Genomic DNA, 23,060 nt, shown 5'->3' with positions numbered 1-23,060 from the left:
TAAACAAACCCGACAGTGGAAACAACTTGTCCTTGTCTTTTGTTTGTATCAATTTCTGAAGTACGTCTTCTAGTGTAGTAAGCTTCTAAGCGTTCTGACGGTGCCGGATGAGTGTTGTCGTTCCGCATTCAAACATTCCTACCAAGGTCACATTTGCCTGCATTTTTCAAATCTCCTATTCAAACTTTCAGTTTTTGTTCATTGGATATCATGTGTACATTATAAACATGCGGTGGATTTTCTTCGTTGTATCTCTCATTTCTTGTGCTTTGGATCATGAATTCTTTAGGCAGTCAGCAAAAATTTGTATTCTCGTTCTCACTATATGTCTTCTTTTTTTCCCATTTAGGAATTTACTGCAAATAGCGATCAAAATTCAATCATCTATCACAAACTAAAAAATCCAATCATGGCGCGTTACATACGATTCCGACCGGTCACTTGGCACAGCCACATATCAATGAGAGTAGAAGTCTATGGCTGTGAACAAGGTAACATGATTTTTTTGTTTCCATTGTCTCTACAATAAATAACATTACTAAATAATCCAACATTAAGTGGAATTATCCTTCAAAAAGGGTTAAGAGACCCTTTGGAAAAAATGGCATTTATCTAGAAAGCTGAGCATTCTGGTGTTAGTAACGATGATGGTCCAGGTTTACATGCGAAGATTGGCTAAAAATTATACTCTCCCTTCACTTGATATGGCGTCGTAGGTTAAAATAGGGTGTTTTTTAGTTGTATTTAACCGTTTGCCCTAAATTTGATTTGAGTTTATCCTTTTGAATGCTCTTTATGCCGGCCAAGTTAATGAAAAAACTCGTAAAGTAAAAACTTAGGTTAAATAAAATAGATTGGGGACAAGGTTAAGGTGTCAAAACATTTTCAAATGCTACTACATCGCCTGTCTTTTATTTACCAAATTAAATAACCTAAGAGGCCACCAATCTCAGAAGCAACCTTACTTAAAATGGCTTAACAACTTTTAAGATGAGAACAAGCACGTGGGTAAAAACCTCATGCAACTTCGATTGAAGTTAACACGGCTGGATTTCAGTATGACCTGCCTATGGCATCCCACGTATAGGTAAATGAGTTGCACTGAAACTCAGGTGCAATTTCCAGAGTGCCTTAGATGTGCATAGTGCTGCAAAGATGACGGTAAAGGTGGCACTTAAGCAAACGATGTTTATTTGATGATACCCTTTTACGGAGTGTAAGCAAATTGTCCGATCTCTAAATCGTTTTCTTTATAGTTGAATCTAGGAACTTCAATTTAATTTACTTTCCATGATCTGCATGTTTTCCAATTACAAAACCAACTCAGTCAGTTAGATACTGTAAAGACAAAAGTTAATTCCATTACGTGAGCCGGAATTGTTCGCTTTCCAGTATTGATTTGCTGTCTATATGTTTAAAACTAGTGACATTATTACTAACTTTCTAACGACTTGAAGTGGCTCTGTTACTTTCAAAGAATGTGGACATTCAAAGACTGTTTCTGATCACAACTTTTTATCTCAATTTGAAAACCAGAATGTCAACAACCTCTTGGCATGGAATTTGGCGCAATCAAAGATGCGCAAATACAAGCGTCTTCTGAGTGGGATCTAAATCACGCCGCCATCCAGGGAAGACTAAACTTCCAAAAGTCAGGAATAAAACAAGGTGCCTGGTCAGCAAGGAAAAACAATAACAATCAATGGTTGCAGATTGATCTGCAAGCACCCTACACTAAAGTGACGGCTGTAGCTTCACAAGGAAGGAATCAGGTCAACCAATGGGTTACAAAGTACAAACTGCAATACAGTAACGATGGAGTTACCTTCCAATACTACAGGGAACAAGGACAGACCGTTGACATGGTAAGATGTGATGATAAGCAATTCGTCAAAACGTGCTCTGAAGGAAATACTAGACTTCTAGTTTCCTTTTGTTTAATAGAAATCCTCACTATGTCTACGAAACAGAACAGGTAAACAAACCCGACAGTGGAAACAACTTGGCCTTGTCTTTTGTTTGTATCAATTTCTGAAGTACGTCTTCCAGTGTAGTAATCTTCTAAGCGTTCTGACGGTGCCGGATGAGTGTTGTCGTTCCCCATTCAAACTTTCCTACCAAGGTCACATTTGCCTGCATTTTTCAAATCTCCTATTCAAACTTTCAGTTTTTATTCATTGGATATCATGTGTACATTATCAACATGCGGTGGATTTTCTTCGTTGTATCTCTCATTTCTTGTGCATTGGATCATGAATTCTTTAGGCAGTCAGCAAAAATTTGTATTCTCGTTCTCACTATATGTCTTCTTTTTTTCCCATTTAGGAATTTACTGCGAATAGCGATCAAAATTCAATCATCTATCACAAACTAAAAAATCCAATCATGGCGCGTTACATACGATTCCGACCGGTCACTTGGCACAGCCACATATCAATGAGAGTAGAAGTCTATGGCTGTGAACAAGGTAACATGATTTTTTTGTTTCCATTGTTCCTACAATAAATAACATTACTAAATAATCCAACGTTAAGTGGAATTATCCTTCAAAAAGGGTTAAGAGACCCTTTGGAAAAAATGGCATTTATCTAGAAAGCTGAGCATTCTGGTGTTAGTAACGATGATGGTCCAGGTTTACATGCGAAGATTGGCTAAAAATTATACTCTCCCTTCACTTAATATGGCGTCGTAGGTTAAAATAGGGTGTTTTTTAGTTGTATTTAACCGTTCGCCCTAAATTTGATTTGAGTTTATCCTTTTGAATGCTCTTTATGCCGGCCAAGTTAATGAAAAAACTCGTAAAGTAAAAACGTAGGTTAAATAAAATAGATTGGGGACAAGGTTAAGGTGTCAAAACATTTTCAAATGCTACTACATCGCCTGTCTTTTATTTACCAAATTAAATAACCTAAGAGGCCACCAATCTCAGAAGCAACCTTACCTAAAATGGCTTAACAACTTTTAAGATGAGAACAAGCACGTGGGTAAAAACCTCATGCAACTTCGATTGAAGCTAACACGGCTGGATTTCAGTATGACCTGCCTATGGCATCCCACGTATAGGTAAATGAGTTGCACTGAAACTCAGGTGCAATTTCCAGAGTGCCTTAGATGTGCATAATGCTGCAAAGATGACGGTGAAGGTGGCACTTAAGCAAACGATGTTTATTTGATGAAACCCTTTTAGTGAGTTGAAGCAAATTGTTTGATCTTTAAATCGTTTTCTTTATAGTTGAATCTAGGAACTTCAATTTAATTTTCTTTCCGTGATCTGGAAATTAAATAACCATCTCAGTCAGTTAGTTACTACAAAGAGAAAAGTTAATTCCATTAAATGACCCGGAAATGTTCGCTTTCCAGTATTGATTTGCTGTCTACATATTTAAAACTAGTGACATTACTACTAACTTTCTAACAACTTGAAGTAGCTCTGTTACTTTCAAAGAATGTGGACATTCAAAGACTGTTTCTGATCACAACTTTTTATCTCAATTTGAAAACCAGAATGTCAACAACCTCTTGGCATGGAATTTGGCGCAATCAAAGATGCGCAAATACAAGCGTCTTCTGAGTGGGATCTAAATCACGCCGCCATCCAGGGAAGACTAAACTTCCAAAAGTCAGGAATAAAACAAGGTGCCTGGTCAGCAAGGAAAAACGATAACAATCAATGGTTGCAGATTGATCTGCAAGCATCCTACACTAAAGTAACGGCTGTAGCTTCACAAGGAAGGAATCAGGTCAACCAATGGGTTACAAAGTACAAACTGCAATACAGTAACGATGGAGTTACCTTCCGATACTACAGGGTACAAGGACAGACCGTTGACAAGGTAAGATGTGATGATAAGCAATTCGTCAAAACGTGCTCTGAAGAGAATACTAGCCTTCTGTTTTGTTTTGTTTTTTTTCTTTATTTATTTTAATATAAATCCCAACTACGTCTACGAGACAGGTCAAGAAACGCGACAGTGAAAAAAACATTTTGTTGCCCTTTGTATGAATTTTTGAAGTACGTCTTCCAGTGTAGTACGCTTCCAAGCGTTCTGACGGTGCCGGATAGTTGTTGTCATTCCCCATTCAAACATTCCTACCAAGGACACTTTTTCCTCCATTTTTCAAATATCCTACTCAAAGTTCCAGTTTTTATTCATTGGATATCATGTGTACATTATCAACACGCGGTGGAGTTCCTTCCTTGTATCTCTCATTTCTTGTGCATTGGATCATGATTTCTTTAGCCAGTCAGCAAAACTTTTCGTTGTCTTAATCACTATATGTCATCTTTTTTTCCCATTTAGGAATTTACTGCAAATAGCGATCAAAATTCAATCATCTATCACAAACTAAAAAATCCAATCATGGCGCGTTACATACGATTCCGACCGGTCACTTGGCACAGCCATATATCAATGAGAGTAGAAGTCTATGGCTGTGAACAAGGTAACATGATTTTTTTTCCATCGTCTCTACAATAAACAAAATTATTAAATTCTCCAAAGTTAAGTGGAAACATATTTTAAAAAAAGGTGTAGAGACAATTTAGGAAAAACAGCAGTTACCTAGAAAGCTGAGCATTCTAGTGTCAGTAACGGTGATGGTCCAGGTTTACATGGGAAGATTGGCTAAAAATTATACTCTCCCTCCACCTGATAAGGCGGCGAAGGGTAAAATAGGGTGCTTTTTCGTTATATTTCCCGGTTTACCCTGATTCAGATTTGATTTTCCCTTTTTGAATGCCCTTAGTGCCAGTTAAGTTAATGAAAAAACTCGTAAAGTAAAAACTTAGGTTAACTAAAATAGATTATTGACAAGGTTAAGGTGTCAAAACGTTTTCACATACTACTACATCGTCTGTCTTTTATTTACCAAATAAAATAACATAAGAGACCACCAATCTAAGTAGTAACCTTACCTAAAAAGGCTTAATAACTTTTAAGATGAGAACAAGCAGGTGGGTAACAACCTGTTGCAACTTTGATTAAAGCTAACACGGCTGGATTTCAGTATGACCTGCCTATGGCATCCCACGTATAGGTAAATGAGTTGCACTGAAACTCAGGTGCAATTTCCAGAGTGCCTTAGATGTGCATAATGCTGCAAAGATGACGGTGAAGGTGGCACTTAAGCAAACGATGTTTATTTGATGAAACCCTTTTAGTGAGTTGAAGCAAATTGTTTGATCTTTAAATCGTTTTCTTTATAGTTGAATCTAGGAACTTCAATTTAATTTTCTTTCCGTGATCTGGAAATTAAATAACCATCTCAGTCAGTTAGTTACTACAAAGAGAAAAGTTAATTCCATTAAATGACCCGGAAATGTTCGCTTTCCAGTATTGATTTGCTGTCTACATATTTAAAACTAGTGACATTACTACTAACTTTCTAACAACTTGAAGTAGCTCTGTTACTTTCAAAGAATGTGGACATTCAAAGACTGTTTCTGATCACAACTTTTTATCTCAATTTGAAAACCAGAATGTCAACAACCTCTTGGCATGGAATTTGGCGCAATCAAAGATGCGCAAATACAAGCGTCTTCTGAGTGGGATCTAAATCACGCCGCCATCCAGGGAAGACTAAACTTCCAAAAGTCAGGAATAAAACAAGGTGCCTGGTCAGCAAGGAAAAACGATAACAATCAATGGTTGCAGATTGATCTGCAAGCATCCTACACTAAAGTAACGGCTGTAGCTTCACAAGGAAGGAATCAGGTCAACCAATGGGTTACAAAGTACAAACTGCAATACAGTAACGATGGAGTTACCTTCCGATACTACAGGGTACAAGGACAGACCGTTGACAAGGTAAGATGTGATGATAAGCAATTCGTCAAAACGTGCTCTGAAGAGAATACTAGCCTTCTGTTTTGTTTTGTTTTTTTTCTTTATTTATTTTAATATAAATCCCAACTACGTCTACGAGACAGGTCAAGAAACGCGACAGTGAAAACAACATTTTGTTGCCCTTTGTATGAATTTTTGAAGTACGTCTTCCAGTGTAGTACGCTTCCAAGCGTTCTGACGGTGCCGGATAGTTGTTGTCATTCCCCATTCAAACATTCCTACCAAGGACACTTTTTCCTCCATTTTTCAAATATCCTACTCAAAGTTCCAGTTTTTATTCATTGGATATCATGTGTACATTATCAACACGCGGTGGAGTTCCTTCCTTGTATCTCTCATTTCTTGTGCATTGGATCATGATTTCTTTAGCCAGTCAGCAAAACTTTTCGTTGTCTTAATCACTATATGTCATCTTTTTTTCCCATTTAGGAATTTACTGCAAATAGCGATCAAAATTCAATCATCTATCACAAACTAAAAAATCCAATCATGGCGCGTTACATACGATTCCGACCGGTCACTTGGCACAGCCATATATCAATGAGAGTAGAAGTCTATGGCTGTGAACAAGGTAACATGATTTTTTTTCCATCGTCTCTACAATAAACAAAATTATTAAATTCTCCAAAGTTAAGTGGAAACATATTTTAAAAAAAGGTGTAGAGACAATTTAGGAAAAACAGCAGTTACCTAGAAAGCTGAGCATTCTAGTGTCAGTAACGGTGATGGTCCAGGTTTACATGGGAAGATTGGCTAAAAATTATACTCTCCCTCCACCTGATAAGGCGGCGAAGGGTAAAATAGGGTGCTTTTTCGTTATATTTCCCGGTTTACCCTGATTCAGATTTGATTTTCCCTTTTTGAATGCCCTTAGTGCCAGTTAAGTTAATGAAAAAACTCGTAAAGTAAAAACTTAGGTTAACTAAAATAGATTATTGACAAGGTTAAGGTGTCAAAACGTTTTCACATACTACTACATCGTCTGTCTTTTATTTACCAAATAAAATAACATAAGAGACCACCAATCTAAGTAGTAACCTTACCTAAAAAGGCTTAATAACTTTTAAGATGAGAACAAGCAGGTGGGTAACAACCTGTTGCAACTTTGATTAAAGCTAACACGGCTGGATTTCAGTATGACCTGCCTATGGCATCCCACGTATAGGTAAATGAGTTGCACTGAAACTCAGGTGCAATTTCCAGAGTGCCTTAGATGTGCATAATGCTGCAAAGATGACGGTGAAGGTGGCACTTAAGCAAACGATGTTTATTTGATGAAACCCTTTTACGGAGTGTAAGCAAATTGTCCGATCTCTAAATCGTTTTCTTTATAGTTGAATCTAGGAACTTCAATTTAATTTACTTTCCATGATCTGCATGTTTTCCAATTAAAAAAACCAACTCAGTCAGTTAGATACTGTAAAGACAAAAGTTAATTCCATTACGTGAGCCGGAATTGTTCGCTTTCCAGTATTGATTTGCTGTCTATATGTTTAAAACTAGTGACATTATTACTAACTTTCTAACGACTTGAAGTGGCTCTGTTACTTTCAAAGAATGTGGACATTCAAAGACTGTTTCTGATCACAACTTTTTATCTCAATTTGAAAACCAGAATGTCAACAACCTCTTGGCATGGAATTTGGCGCAATCAAAGATGCGCAAATACAAGCGTCTTCTGAGTGGGATCTAAATCACGCCGCCATCCAGGGAAGACTAAACTTCCAAAAGTCAGGAATAAAACAAGGTGCCTGGTCAGCAAGGAAAAACGATAACAATCAATGGTTGCAGATTGATCTGCAAGCACCCTACACTAAAGTGACGGCTGTAGCTTCACAAGGAAGGAATCAGGTCAACCAATGGGTTACAAAGTACAAACTGCAATACAGTAACGATGGAGTTACCTTCCAATACTACAGGGAACAAGGACAGACCGTTGACAAGGTAAGATGTGATGATAAGCAATTCGTCAAAACGTGCTCTGAAGGAAATACTAGACTTCTAGTTTCCTTTTGTTTAATAGAAATCCTCACTATGTCTACGAAACAGAACAGGTAAACAAACCCGACAGTGGAAACAACTTGTCCTTGTTTTTTGTTTGTATCAATTTCTGAAGTACGTCTTCCAGTGCAGTGAGCTTCTAAGCGTTCTGACGGTGCCGGATGAGTATTGTCGTTCCGCATTCAAACATTCCTACCAAGGTCACATTTGCCTGCATTTTTCAAATCTCCTATTCAAACTTTCAGTTCTTATTCATTGGATATCATGTGTACATTATCAACATGCGGTGGATTTTCTTCGTTGTATCTCTCATTTCTTGTGCTTTGGATCATGAATTCTTTAGGCAGTCAGCAAAAATTTGTATTCTCGTTCTCACTATATGTCTTCTTTTTTTCCCATTTAGGAATTTACTGCAAATAGCGATCAAAATTCAATCATCTATCACAAACTAAAAAATCCAATCATGGCGCGTTACATACGATTCCGACCGGTCACTTGGCACAGCCACATATCAATGAGAGTAGAAGTCTATGGCTGTGAACAAAGTAACATGATTTTTTTGTTTCCATTGTCTCTACAATAAATAACATTACTAAATAATCCAACGTTAAGTGGAATTATCCTTCAAAAAGGGTTAATAGACCCTTTGGAAAAAATGGCATTTATCTAGAAAGCTGAGCATTCTGGTGTTAGTAACGATGATGGTCCAGGTTTACATGCGAAGATTGGCTAAAAATTACACTCTCCCTTCACTTGATATGGCGTCGTAGGTTAAAATAGGGTCTTTTTTAGTTGTATTTAACCGTTCGCCCTAAATTTGATTTGAGTTTATCCTTTTGAATGCTCTTTTTGCCGGCCAAGTTAATGAAAAAACTCGTAAAGTAAAAACTTAGGTTAAATAAAATAGATTGGGGACAAGGTTAAGGTATCAAAACATTTTCAAATGCTACTACATCGCCTGTCTTTTATTTACCAAATTAAATAACCTAAGAGGCCACCAATCTCAGAAGCAACCTTACCTAAAATGGCTTAACAACTTTTAAGATGAGAACAAGAACGTGGGTAAAAACCTCATGCAACTTCGATTGAAGCTAACACGGCTGGATTTCAGTATGACCTGCCTATGGCATCCCACGTATAGGTAAATGAGTTGCACTGAAACTCAGGTGCAATTTCCAGAGTGCCTTAGATGTGCATAATGCTGCAAAGATGACGGTGAAGGTGGCACTTAAGCAAACGATGTTTTTTTGGTGAAACCCTTTTACGGAGTGTAAGCAAATTGTCCGATCTCTAAATCGTTTTCTTTATAGTTGAATCTAGGAACTTCAATTTAATTTACTTTCCATGATCAGCATGTTTTCCAATAAAAAAACCAACTCAGTCAGTTAGATACTGTAAAGACAAAAGTTAATTCCATTACGTGAGCCGGAATTGTTCGCTTTCCAGTATTGATTTGCTGTCTATATGTTTAAAACTAGTGACATTATTACTAACTTTCTAACGACTTGAAGTGGCTCTGTTACTTTTAAAGAATGTGGACCTTCAAAGACTGTTTTTGATCACAACGTTTTATCTCAATTTGAAAACCAGAATGTCAACAACCTCTTGGCATGGAATTTGGCGCAATCAAAGATGCGCAAATACAAGCGTCTTCTGAGTGGGATCTAAATCACGCCGCCATCCAGGGAAGACTAAACTTCCAAAAGTCAGGAATAAAACAAGGTGCCTGGTCAGCAAGGAAAAACGATAACAATCAATGGTTGCAGATTGATCTGCAAGCACCCTACACTAAAGTCACGGCTGTAGCTTCACAAGGAAGGAATCAGGTCAACCAATGGGTTACAAAGTACAAACTGCAATACAGTAACGATGGAGTTACCTTCCAATACTACAGGGAACAAGGACAGACCGTTGACAAGGTAAGATGTGATGATAAGCAATTCGTCAAAACGTGCTCTGAAGGAAATACTAGACTTCTAGTTTCCTTTTGTTTAATAGAAATCCTCACTATGACTACGAAACAGAACAGGTAAACAAACCCGACAGTGGAAACAACTTGTCCTTGTCTTTTGTTTGTATCAATTTCTGAAGTACGTCTTCCAGTGTAGTAAGCTTCTAAGCGTTCTGACGGTGCCGGATGAGTGTTGTCGTTCCCCATTCAAACATTCCTACCAAGGTCACATTTGCCTGCATTTTTCAAATCTCCTATTCAAACTTTCAGTTTTTATTCATTGGATATCGTGTTTACATTATCAACATGTGGTGGATTTTCTTCGTTGTATCTCTCATTTCTTGTGCTTTGGATCATGAATTCTTTAGGCAGTCAGCAAAAATTTGTATTCTCGTTCTCACTATATGTCTTCTTTTTTTCCCATTTAGGAATTTACTGCAAATAGCGATCAAAATTCAATCATCTATCACAAACTAAAAAATCCAATCATGGCGCGTTACATACGATTCCGACCGGTCACTTGGCACAGCCACATATCAATGAGAGTGGAAGTCTATGGCTGTGAACAAGGTAACATGATTTTTTTGTTTCCATTGTCTCTACAATAAATAACATTACTAAATAATCCAACGTTAAGTGGAATTATCCTTCAAAAAGGGTTAATAGACCCTTTGGAAAAAATGGCATTTATCTAGAAAGCTGAGCATTCTGGTGTTAGTAACGATGATGGTCCAGGTTTACATGCGAAGATTGGCTAAAAATTACACTCTCCCTTCACTTGATATGGCGTCGTAGGTTAAAATAGGGTGTTTTTTAGTTGTATTTAACCGTTCGCCCTAAATTTGATTTGAGTTTATCCTTTTGAATGCTCTTTTTGCCGGCCAAGTTAATGAAAAAACTCGTAAAGTAAAAACTTAGGTTAAATAAAATAGATTGGGGACAAGGTTAAGGTATCAAAACATTTTCAAATGCTACTACATCGCCTGTCTTTTATTTACCAAATTAAATAACCTAAGAGGCCTCCAATCTCAGAAGCAACCTTACCTAAAATGGCTTAACAACTTTTAAGATGAGAACAAGAACGTGGGTAAAAACCTCATGCAACTTCGATTGAAGCTAACACGGCTGGATTTCAGTATGACCTGCCTATGGCATCCCACGTATAGGTAAATGAGTTGCACTGAAACTCAGGTGCAATTTCCAGAGTGCCTTAGATGTGCATAATGCTGCAAAGATGACGGTGAAGGTGGCACTTAAGCAAACGATGTTTTTTTGGTGAAACCCTTTTACGGAGTGTAAGCAAATTGTCCGATCTCTAAATCGTTTTCTTTATAGTTGAATCTAGGAACTTCAATTTAATTTACTTTCCATGATCAGCATGTTTTCCAATAAAAAAACCAACTCAGTCAGTTAGATACTGTAAAGACAAAAGTTAATTCCATTACGTGAGCCGGAATTGTTCGCTTTCCAGTATTGATTTGCTGTCTATATGTTTAAAACTAGTGACATTATTACTAACTTTCTAACGACTTGAAGTGGCTCTGTTACTTTTAAAGAATGTGGACCTTCAAAGACTGTTTTTGATCACAACGTTTTATCTCAATTTGAAAACCAGAATGTCAACAACCTCTTGGCATGGAATTTGGCGCAATCAAAGATGCGCAAATACAAGCGTCTTCTGAGTGGGATCTAAATCACGCCGCCATCCAGGGAAGACTAAACTTCCAAAAGTCAGGAATAAAACAAGGTGCCTGGTCAGCAAGGAAAAACGATAACAATCAATGGTTGCAGATTGATCTGCAAGCACCCTACACTAAAGTGACGGCTGTAGCTTCACAAGGAAGGAATCAGGTCAACCAATGGGTTACAAAGTACAAACTGCAATACAGTAACGATGGAGTTACCTTCCAATACTACAGGGAACAAGGACAGACCGTTGACAAGGTAAGATGTGATGATAAGCAATTCGTCAAAACGTGCTCTGAAGGAAATACTAGACTTCTAGTTTCCTTTTGTTTAATAGAAATCCTCACTATGACTACGAAACAGAACAGGTAAACAAACCCGACAGTGGAAACAACTTGTCCTTGTCTTTTGTTTGTATCAATTTCTGAAGTACGTCTTCCAGTGTAGTAAGCTTCTAAGCGTTCTGACGGTGCCGGATGAGTGTTGTCGTTCCCCATTCAAACATTCCTACCAAGGTCACATTTGCCTGCATTTTTCAAATCTCCTATTCAAACTTTCAGTTTTTATTCATTGGATATCGTGTTTACATTATCAACATGTGGTGGATTTTCTTCGTTGTATCTCTCATTTCTTGTGCTTTGGATCATGAATTCTTTAGGCAGTCAGCAAAAATTTGTATTCTCGTTCTCACTATATGTCTTCTTTTTTTCCCATTTAGGAATTTACTGCAAATAGCGATCAAAATTCAATCATCTATCACAAACTAAAAAATCCAATCATGGCGCGTTACATACGATTCCGACCGGTCACTTGGCACAGCCACATATCAATGAGAGTGGAAGTCTATGGCTGTGAACAAGGTAACATGATTTTTTTGTTTCCATTGTCTCTACAATAAATAACATTACTAAATAATCCAACGTTAAGTGGAATTATCCTTCAAAAAGGGTTAATAGACCCTTTGGAAAAAATGGCATTTATCTAGAAAGCTGAGCATTCTGGTGTTAGTAACGATGATGGTCCAGGTTTACATGCGAAGATTGGCTAAAAATTACACTCTCCCTTCACTTGATATGGCGTCGTAGGTTAAAATAGGGTGTTTTTTAGTTGTATTTAACCGTTCGCCCTAAATTTGATTTGAGTTTATCCTTTTGAATGCTCTTTTTGCCGGCCAAGTTAATGAAAAAACTCGTAAAGTAAAAACTTAGGTTAAATAAAATAGATTGGGGACAAGGTTAAGGTATCAAAACATTTTCAAATGCTACTACATCGCCTGTCTTTTATTTACCAAATTAAATAACCTAAGAGGCCTCCAATCTCAGAAGCAACCTTACCTAAAATGGCTTAACAACTTTTAAGATGAGAACAAGAACGTGGGTAAAAACCTCATGCAACTTCGATTGAAGCTAACACGGCTGGATTTCAGTATGACCTGCCTATGGCATCCCACGTATAGGTAAATGAGTTGCACTGAAACTCAGGTGCAATTTCCAGAGTGCCTTAGATGTGCATAATGCTGCAAAGATGACGGTGAAGGTGGCACTTAAGCAAACGATGTTTTTTTGGTGAAACCCTTTTACGGAGTGTAAGCAAATTGTCCGATCTCTAAATCGTTTTCTTTATAGTTGAATCTAGGAACTTCAATTTAATTTACTTTCCATGATCAGCATGTTTTCCAATAAAAAAACCAACTCAGTCAGTTAGATACTGTAAAGACAAAAGTTAATTCCATTACGTGAGCCGGAATTGTTCGCTTTCCAGTATTGATTTGCTGTCTATATGTTTAAAACTAGTGACATTATTACTAACTTTCTAACGACTTGAAGTGGCTCTGTTACTTTTAAAGAATGTGGACCTTCAAAGACTGTTTTTGATCACAACGTTTTATCTCAATTTGAAAACCAGAATGTCAACAACCTCTTGGCATGGAATTTGGCGCAATCAAAGATGCGCAAATACAAGCGTCTTCTGAGTGGGATCTAAATCACGCCGCCATCCAGGGAAGACTAAACTTCCAAAAGTCAGGAATAAAACAAGGTGCCTGGTCAGCAAGGAAAAACGATAACAATCAATGGTTGCAGATTGATCTGCAAGCACCCTACACTAAAGTCACGGCTGTAGCTTCACAAGGAAGGAATCAGGTCAACCAATGGGTTACAAAGTACAAACTGCAATACAGTAACGATGGAGTTACCTTCCAATACTACAGGGAACAAGGACAGACCGTTGACAAGGTAAGATGTGATGAAAAGCAATTCGTCAAAACGTGCTCTGAAGGAAATACTAGACTTCTAGTTTCCTTTTGTTTAATAGAAATCCTCACTATGACTACGAAACAGAACAGGTAAACAAACCCGACAGTGGAAACAACTTGTCCTTGTCTTTTGTTTGTATCAATTTCTGAAGTACGTCTTCCAGTGTAGTAAGCTTCTAAGCGTTCTGACGGTGCCGGATGAGTGTTGTCGTTCCCCATTCAAACATTCCTACCAAGGTCACATTTGCCTGCATTTTTCAAATCTCCTATTCAAACTTTCAGTTTTTATTCATTGGATATCGTGTTTACATTATCAACATGTGGTGGATTTTCTTCGTTGTATCTCTCATTTCTTGTGCTTTGGATCATGAATTCTTTAGGCAGTCAGCAAAAATTTGTATTCTCGTTCTCACTATATGTCTTCTTTTTTTCCCATTTAGGAATTTACTGCAAATAGCGATCAAAATTCAATCATCTATCACAAACTAAAAAATCCAATCATGGCGCGTTACATACGATTCCGACCGGTCACTTGGCACAGCCACATATCAATGAGAGTGGAAGTCTATGGCTGTGAACAAGGTAACATGATTTTTTTGTTTCCATTGTCTCTACAATAAATAACATTACTAAATAATCCAACGTTAAGTGGAATTATCCTTCAAAAAGGGTTAATAGACCCTTTGGAAAAAATGGCATTTATCTAGAAAGCTGAGCATTCTGGTGTTAGTAACGATGATGCTCCAGGTTTACATGCGAAGATTGGCTAAAAATTACACTCTCCCTTCACTTGATATGGCGTCGTAGGTTAAAATAGGGTGTTTTTTAGTTGTATTTAACCGTTCGCCCTAAATTTGATTTGAGTTTATCCTTTTGAATGCTCTTTTTGCCGGCCAAGTTAATGAAAAAACTCGTAAAGTAAAAACTTAGGTTAAATAAAATAGATTGGGGACAAGGTTAAGGTATCAAAACATTTTCAAATGCTACTACATCGCCTGTCTTTTATTTACCAAATTAAATAACCTAAGAGGCCTCCAATCTCAGAAGCAACCTTACCTAAAATGGCTTAACAACTTTTAAGATGAGAACAAGAACGTGGGTAAAAACCTCATGCAACTTCGATTGAAGCTAACACGGCTGGATTTCAGTATGACCTGCCTATGGCATCCCACGTATAGGTAAATGAGTTGCACTGAAACTCAGGTGCAATTTCCAGAGTGCCTTAGATGTGCATAATGCTGCAAAGATGACGGTGAAGGTGGCACTTAAGCAAACGATGTTTTTTTGGTGAAACCCTTTTACGGAGTGTAAGCAAATTGTCCGATCTCTAAATCGTTTTCTTTATAGTTGAATCTAGGAACTTCAATTTAATTTACTTTCCATGATCAGCATGTTTTCCAATAAAAAAACCAACTCAGTCAGTTAGATACTGTAAAGACAAAAGTTAATTCCATTACGTGAGCCGGAATTGTTCGCTTTCCAGTATTGATTTGCTGTCTATATGTTTAAAACTAGTGACATTATTACTAACTTTCTAACGACTTGAAGTGGCTCTGTTACTTTTAAAGAATGTGGACCTTCAAAGACTGTTTTTGATCACAACGTTTTATCTCAATTTGAAAACCAGAATGTCAACAACCTCTTGGCATGGAATTTGGCGCAATCAAAGATGCGCAAATACAAGCGTCTTCTGAGTGGGATCTAAATCACGCCGCCATCCAGGGAAGACTAAACTTCCAAAAGTCAGGAATAAAACAAGGTGCCTGGTCAGCAAGGAAAAACGATAACAATCAATGGTTGCAGATTGATCTGCAAGCACCCTACACTAAAGTGACGGCTGTAGCTTCACAAGGAAGGAATCAGGTCAACCAATGGGTTACAAAGTACAAACTGCAATACAGTAACGATGGAGTTACCTTCCAATACTACAGGGAACAAGGACAGACCGTTGACAAGGTAAGATGTGATGATAAGCAATTCGTCAAAACGTGCTCTGAAGGAAATACTAGACTTCTAGTTTCCTTTTGTTTAATAGAAATCCTCACTATGACTACGAAACAGAACAGGTAAACAAACCCGACAGTGGAAACAACTTGTCCTTGTCTTTTGTTTGTATCAATTTCTGAAGTACGTCTTCCAGTGTAGTAAGCTTCTAAGCGTTCTGACGGTGCCGGATGAGTGTTGTCGTTCCCCATTCAAACATTCCTACCAAGGTCACATTTGCCTGCATTTTTCAAATCTCCTATTCAAACTTTCAGTTTTTATTCATTGGATATCGTGTTTACATTATCAACATGTGGTGGATTTTCTTCGTTGTATCTCTCATTTCTTGTGCTTTGGATCATGAATTCTTTAGGCAGTCAGCAAAAATTTGTATTCTCGTTCTCACTATATGTCTTCTTTTTTTCCCATTTAGGAATTTACTGCAAATAGCGATCAAAATTCAATCATCTATCACAAACTAAAAAATCCAATCATGGCGCGTTACATACGATTCCGACCGGTCACTTGGCACAGCCACATATCAATGAGAGTGGAAGTCTATGGCTGTGAACAAGGTAACATGATTTTTTTGTTTCCATTGTCTCTACAATAAATAACATTACTAAATAATCCAACGTTAAGTGGAATTATCCTTCAAAAAGGGTTAATAGACCCTTTGGAAAAAATGGCATTTATCTAGAAAGCTGAGCATTCTGGTGTTAGTAACGATGATGGTCCAGGTTTACATGCGAAGATTGGCTAAAAATTACACTCTCCCTTCACTTGATATGGCGTCGTAGGTTAAAATAGGGTGTTTTTTAGTTGTATTTAACCGTTCGCCCTAAATTTGATTTGAGTTTATCCTTTTGAATGCTCTTTTTGCCGGCCAAGTTAATGAAAAAACTCGTAAAGTAAAAACTTAGGTTAAATAAAATAGATTGGGGACAAGGTTAAGGTATCAAAACATTTTCAAATGCTACTACATCGCCTGTCTTTTATTTACCAAATTAAATAACCTAAGAGGCCTCCAATCTCAGAAGCAACCTTACCTAAAATGGCTTAACAACTTTTAAGATGAGAACAAGAACGTGGGTAAAAACCTCATGCAACTTCGATTGAAGCTAACACGGCTGGATTTCAGTATGACCTGCCTATGGCATCCCACGTATAGGTAAATGAGTTGCACTGAAACTCAGGTGCAATTTCCAGAGTGCCTTAGATGTGCATAATGCTGCAAAGATGACGGTGAAGGTGGCACTTAAGCAAACGATGTTTTTTTGGTGAAACCCTTTTACGGAGTGTAAGCAAATTGTCCGATCTCTAAATCGTTTTCTTTATAGTTGAATCTAGGAACTTCAATTTAATTTACTTTCCATGATCAGCATGTTTTCCAATAAAAAAACCAACTCAGTCAGTTAGATACTGTAAAGACAAAAGTTAATTCCATTACGTGAGCCGGAATTGTTCGCTTTCCAGTATTGATTTGCTGTCTATATGTTTAAAACTAGTGACATTATTACTAACTTTCTAACGACTTGAAGTGGCTCTGTTACTTTTAAAGAATGTGGACCTTCAAAGACTGTTTTTGATCACAACGTTTTATCTCAATTTGAAAACCAGAATGTCAACAACCTCTTGGCATGGAATTTGGCGCAATCAAAGATGCGCAAATACAAGCGTCTTCTGAGTGGGATCTAAATCACGCCGCCATCCAGGGAAGACTAAACTTCCAAAAGTCAGGAATAAAACAAGGTGCCTGGTCAGCAAGGAAAAACGATAACAATCAATGGTTGCAGATTGATCTGCAAGCACCCTACACTAAAGTGACGGCTGTAGCTTCACAAGGAAGGAATCAGGTCAACCAATGGGTTACAAAGTACAAACTGCAATACAGTAACGATGGAGTTACCTTCCAATACTACAGGGAACAAGGACAGACCGTTGACAAGGTAAGATGTGATGATAAGCAATTCGTCAAAACGTGCTCTGAAGGAAATACTAGACTTCTAGTTTCCTTTTGTTTAATAGAAATCCTCACTATGACTACGAAACAGAACAGGTAAACAAACCCGACAGTGGAAACAACTTGTCCTTGTCTTTTGTTTGTATCAATTTCTGAAGTACGTCTTCCAGTGTAGTAAGCTTCTAAGCGTTCTGACGGTGCCGGATGAGTGTTGTCGTTCCCCATTCAAACATTCCTACCAAGGTCACATTTGCCTGCATTTTTCAAATCTCCTATTCAAACTTTCAGTTTTTATTCATTGGATATCGTGTTTACATTATCAACATGTGGTGGATTTTCTTCGTTGTATCTCTCATTTCTTGTGCTTTGGATCATGAATTCTTTAGGCAGTCAGCAAAAATTTGTATTCTCGTTCTCACTATATGTCTTCTTTTTTTCCCATTTAGGAATTTACTGCAAATAGCGATCAAAATTCAATCATCTATCACAAACTAAAAAATCCAATCATGGCGCGTTACATACGATTCCGACCGGTCACTTGGCACAGCCACATATCAATGAGAGTGGAAGTCTATGGCTGTGAACAAGGTAACATGATTTTTTTGTTTCCATTGTCTCTACAATAAATAACATTACTAAATAATCCAACGTTAAGTGGAATTATCCTTCAAAAAGGGTTAAGAGACCCTTTGGAAAAAATGGCATTTATCTAGAAAGCTGAGCATTCTGGTGTTAGTAACGATGATGGTCCAGGTTTACATGCGAAGATTGGCTAAAAATTATACTCTCCCTTCACTTGATATGGCGTCGTAGGTTAAAATAGGGTGTTTTTTAGTTGTATTTAACCGTTCGCCCTAAATTTGATTTGAGTTTATCCTTTTGAATGCTCTTTTTGCCGGCCAAGTTAATGAAAAAACTCGTAAAGTAAAAACTTAGGTTAAATAAAATAGATTGGGGACAAGGTTAAGGTGTCAAAACATTTTCAAATGCTACTACATCGCCTGTCTTTTATTTACCAAATTAAATAACCTAAGAGGCCACCAATCTCAGAAGCAACCTTACCTAAAATGGCTTAACAACTTTTAAGATGAGAACAAGAACGTGGGTAAAAACCTCATGCAACTTCGATTGAAGCTAACACGGCTGGATTTCAGTATGACCTGCCTATGGCATCCCACGTATAGGTAAATGAGTTGCACTGAAACTCAGGTGCAATTTCCAGAGAGCCTTAGATGTGCATAATGCTGCAAAGATGACGGTGAAGGTGGCACTTAAGCAAACGATGTTTATTTGATGAAACCCTTTTACGGAGTGTAAGCAAATTGTCCGATCTCTAAATCGTTTTCTTTATAGTTGAATCTAGGAACTTCAATTTAATTTACTTTCCATGATCTGCATGTTTTCCAATTAAAAAACCAACTCAGTCAGTTAGATACTGTAAAGACAAAAGTTAATTCCATTACGTGAACCGGAATTGTTCGCTTTCCAGTATTGATTTGCTGTCTATATGTTTAAAACTAGTGACATTATTACTAACTTTCTAACGACTCGAAGTGGCTCTGTTACTTTCAAAGAATGTGGACATTCAAAGACTGTTTCTGATCACAACTTTTTATCTCAATTTGAAAACCAGAATGTCAACAACCTCTTGGCATGGAATTTGGCGCAATCAAAGATGCGCAAATACAAGCGTCTTCTGAGTGGGATCTAAATCACGCCGCCATTCAGGGAAGACTAAACTTCCAAAAGTCAGGAATAAAACAAGGTGCCTGGTCAGCAAGGAAAAACGATAACAATCAATGGTTGCAGATTGATCTGCAAGGATCCCACACTAAAGTGACGGCTGTAGCTTCACAAGGAAGGAATCAGGTCAACCAATGGGTTACAAAGTACAAACTGCAATACAGTAACGATGGAGTTACCTTCCAATACTACAGGGAACAAGGACAGACCGTTGACAAGGTAAGATGTGATGAAAAGCAATTCGTCAAAACGTGCTCTGAAGGGTATACTAGACTTGTGGTTTTTTTTTTCTTTATCCTCTTTATTTATTTTAATATAAATCCCGACTACGTCTACGAGACAGGTAAACAAACCCGACTACAACATGAAACAACATTTTATTTCGTTGGCCTTTGTATCATTTTCTAAAGTAGGTCTTCCAGTGTAGTAAGCTCCCAAGCGTTCTGACGGTGCCAGATGTGTGTTATCGTTCCCCATTGAAACCTTCCCCTTTTTCCTCCATTTTTCAAATCTTCCAGTTTTTATTGATGGGATATCATGTGTACATTATCAACATGCGGCGGATGTTCTTCCTTGTATCTCTCATTTCTTGTGCTATGGATCATGAATTCTTTCAGTAGCCAGTTAGCAAAAGTTTTCGTTCTCTTCATCACTATATGTCTTTCTCTTTTCCATTAGGAATTTATTGCAAATAGCGATCAAAATTCAATCATATATCATAAACTAAAAAAACCAATCGTGGCGCGTTACATACGATTCCGACCGGTCACTTGGCACAGCCACATATCAATGAGAGTAGAAGTCTATGGCTGCAAACAAGGTAATCAAAATTTTTTTCCATCGCCTTATTAGAAACTAAATTATAAATTAATCCAACGTTAAGGGGAATTATCCTTGAAAAACGTTTAAGTGAGTGATAGACTCGTTTATCACAATTAAATACCGCAGCGGAAATTCCACGCCACGCCCGGCAAGTATAAGCGAATAGTTGCCATACTAGTTAGAATTCTCTTTGCGATCAGCGAGCGATCAACGTTATTTGTATTTAGTGCAATCTGAAAATTTTTTTTTTCTATTTACCTCCCTGTTATGGGGAGCATTGCGTATGGTCTTAGGCAATAAAGACCCAGCTACCCCCAATTGAGTTGGTGTGTATTTAGAGATGCTTTAGGAAAAACGGCATTTATCTAGAAAGCTGAACATTCTGGTGTCAGGAATGGTGATGGTGAAGGTTGACATACGGTATTGGCTAAAAATTATACTCGGCCACCAGTTTAATATAGTGTCGTAAGTTAAAATATGGTGTTTGTCCGTTGCATTTCCCCGTTTACCCTGAATCTGATTTGAATTTACGTTTTTGAATGCCCTTATTGCCTGCCAAGTTAATGAAAAAACTTGTAAAGTAAAAACATATCTTAAATAAAATGGATTATGGACAAGGTGCAGGTGTCAAAACGTTTTCAATTACAACTACAACTGTCGCCAATGATGGAAATTTATCTTTTTTTCTTTAGAAATAGAAAGTGGATGAGTGAGGGGAGTAACTTATGCCCAAGAAAAAGACAGGTGAGCTTACGAAGTGGCCCAGTTTACTAACTTAATTACATTTTCTGTCGGATAAAGTATCGTTTAAAGTTTATGCCGCTTTTCCCCGCGTCTTGGGGATTTCCCGTGAGGTTTTACGCAAAATTTGTGTGGATGAATAACTGAAAACAGATTTTTAAACCTGGAGCTACTAAGGAAAAATTGAAAAACGCAAAACCTACCTTATCTTTAGAATACTGATACCATCAGTACGTTGATCATTTGCCAATGATGTCATGTTGCTTTCGAACACCTAATTTAAACTAGACGTTCTATAAAGCGTACACTGGGTTGCTTTTGGTATGTGTTACACAAAGACAGAAGGCACTTAATTTTTTCAAGTGGGGGGTCATTAAGACCATTTGATGGTCACCCACATGTCGCGCGAGCAGAGGCCCTTTGGCTCAAACGTTCACACCTTTAATTATTTCGTAATGTCCTGTCCCATTTTGAGGTCTTCTAGTTTTTTAAGCTTTGGTATATTTGGTATATATCACGCAATGTAATTTCATGACACTCAAAATTCGCAAAAAGCGTGAGTTTCTTGTAAACAATCTTCGCACTAGCAAGTAAAATATTGTTGGCTTCCCAAATAAACTTCATTTTACACTATAGTGGCAAGAGTCACTGTTTGTCAGAGAAATAAAATTCCTGTCTCCTCGCGTCTCACATTTCAACGCACGTATGCAAATTTGTTAGCTCATTTTCATCGCGTCCCGATTCCCGCGAAATTTTTCTTCTATCAAGATTAATATTAACAAAAATGTTATCTCTCGTCAAGCGTTGCATCTTTTATGTTCAAATAACCGCTAAAAATAAAGATTTTTTAACGAGCTATCCGTAGATATTTTTTCATAATTTAATCTTGGCTGTCACATTTCCAGTTATTTTTTCTACCTGAAGACTGTGCAGCGGAGTTGAGCACAAATAAATACAAACAGCCAGACAACAGAGATCACAGATCCACTTAAGGTGTTTGATTCCTTTTCTGTCTTGTTGAACCCATACGTTACCAGAGAATTTTCCATTTGGTTTCAGTGTTCTACATAACAGCACACACGATTTCGGTTCGATGGGCGATAGATTGTTGTCGAAGTCCATTACTCGTCGCTTTTAAGATTCCAGATATTTATTTTTCACCGCCTGTCTTGTTTATCCAATTGACGTTCCAAGAAAAAAAAAAATTAAAAGAAAGAGAAAAATATTACTCATTTTCCAACTGGGATTGTCAAACTGGCAACCAAGTAAATGGTCATTAAAGTGTTTGTTGCTGTCAACGTAGATGTTCACGTCTTAATAATGTGAAGTAATCCCTTTGATATTAATGACAGTAAGTAAATCTTAAGACTAAGCTTCGGAAGCCCTTGGAAGACAGATTTGATTACAGGAAGCTAAAGTAGTGTTCTGCAGTTGCGGCGCTTAAAGGTTTTAACCGTAAAATGTCAGTGTGAAAATAGAAGTGAGTACGTTATAGAAAATAGAGGTGAGCACTGTTATCAAATAGATTTTCTTTTTTTCTAGGTCTAAATTCTTGGAGGACAAAAAACAATCAAATACATAGAGAGATTTACAGAGAACAAAACGAGACTACACTGTGGGGAAAACCAATCAAATCGTAGGCGATGCATGTAATTAAGGGAAGTAAAGAAATAAATTCCATTGAAATTAAAGAAATAGTTTCTTTAATTTCGTTCGCAGCTGCTTGCAAGCAAGCTAACAATACTTGTCAGTAGCATTTATTCAGTTTGCAAATAAATGACGTAACAACGCTTCGTTTTGATTCCCATCTTTATTTCTTGTATTCAGATTAAATTTAAAACATATAAGGCATCTATACATTTGGTTACTTTAGTGGACAGCGTTACCCAAACCGCATTACTTATAATTAGTTAACCAGTCAGAAATCCTCTCATTATTAGGTCAAAATACCAACCCATTTTATGACCCCAACCCTAACCTTCTGAAAACAAACGACAACCCTAAACTCAAACTGACGCAGTTCTTAAGCCTAAATGCACTATCGTGACAACTATCCACACTTTCTGTTTG

General features: G+C 37.4%; 1 protein-coding gene across 1 annotated transcript in view; it reads left to right on the top strand.

Annotated features, from left to right (window-relative positions):
- LOC137973399 (uncharacterized) overlaps positions 1 to 22,783 on the top strand; it is a 69,792-nt gene extending 47,009 nt beyond the window's left edge. Inside the window, exons 19-41 of the mRNA XM_068820200.1 lie at positions 350 to 491; positions 1,537 to 1,865; positions 2,326 to 2,467; positions 3,505 to 3,833; positions 4,302 to 4,443; positions 5,479 to 5,807; positions 6,276 to 6,417; positions 7,462 to 7,790; positions 8,251 to 8,392; positions 9,438 to 9,766; positions 10,227 to 10,368; positions 11,414 to 11,742; positions 12,203 to 12,344; positions 13,390 to 13,718; positions 14,179 to 14,320; positions 15,366 to 15,694; positions 16,155 to 16,296; positions 17,342 to 17,670; positions 18,131 to 18,272; positions 19,318 to 19,646; positions 20,106 to 20,247; positions 20,942 to 20,993; positions 22,533 to 22,783. Of these exons, the coding sequence (XP_068676301.1) occupies positions 350 to 491; positions 1,537 to 1,865; positions 2,326 to 2,467; positions 3,505 to 3,833; positions 4,302 to 4,443; positions 5,479 to 5,807; positions 6,276 to 6,417; positions 7,462 to 7,790; positions 8,251 to 8,392; positions 9,438 to 9,766; positions 10,227 to 10,368; positions 11,414 to 11,742; positions 12,203 to 12,344; positions 13,390 to 13,718; positions 14,179 to 14,320; positions 15,366 to 15,694; positions 16,155 to 16,296; positions 17,342 to 17,670; positions 18,131 to 18,272; positions 19,318 to 19,646; positions 20,106 to 20,247; positions 20,942 to 20,958 (4,869 nt within the window). The 3' untranslated portion in view covers positions 20,959 to 20,993; positions 22,533 to 22,783. The remainder of the gene's footprint in view (positions 1 to 349; positions 492 to 1,536; positions 1,866 to 2,325; positions 2,468 to 3,504; positions 3,834 to 4,301; positions 4,444 to 5,478; positions 5,808 to 6,275; positions 6,418 to 7,461; positions 7,791 to 8,250; positions 8,393 to 9,437; positions 9,767 to 10,226; positions 10,369 to 11,413; positions 11,743 to 12,202; positions 12,345 to 13,389; positions 13,719 to 14,178; positions 14,321 to 15,365; positions 15,695 to 16,154; positions 16,297 to 17,341; positions 17,671 to 18,130; positions 18,273 to 19,317; positions 19,647 to 20,105; positions 20,248 to 20,941; positions 20,994 to 22,532) is intronic.
- Positions 22,784 to 23,060: the final 277 nt, after the last annotated feature.

This window comes from Montipora foliosa, chromosome 10 (assembly GCF_036669935.1).
Source record: "Montipora foliosa isolate CH-2021 chromosome 10, ASM3666993v2, whole genome shotgun sequence".
NCBI lineage: Eukaryota > Metazoa > Cnidaria > Anthozoa > Scleractinia > Acroporidae > Montipora > Montipora foliosa.
This window is presented reverse-complemented; position numbering and strand designations above follow the sequence as displayed.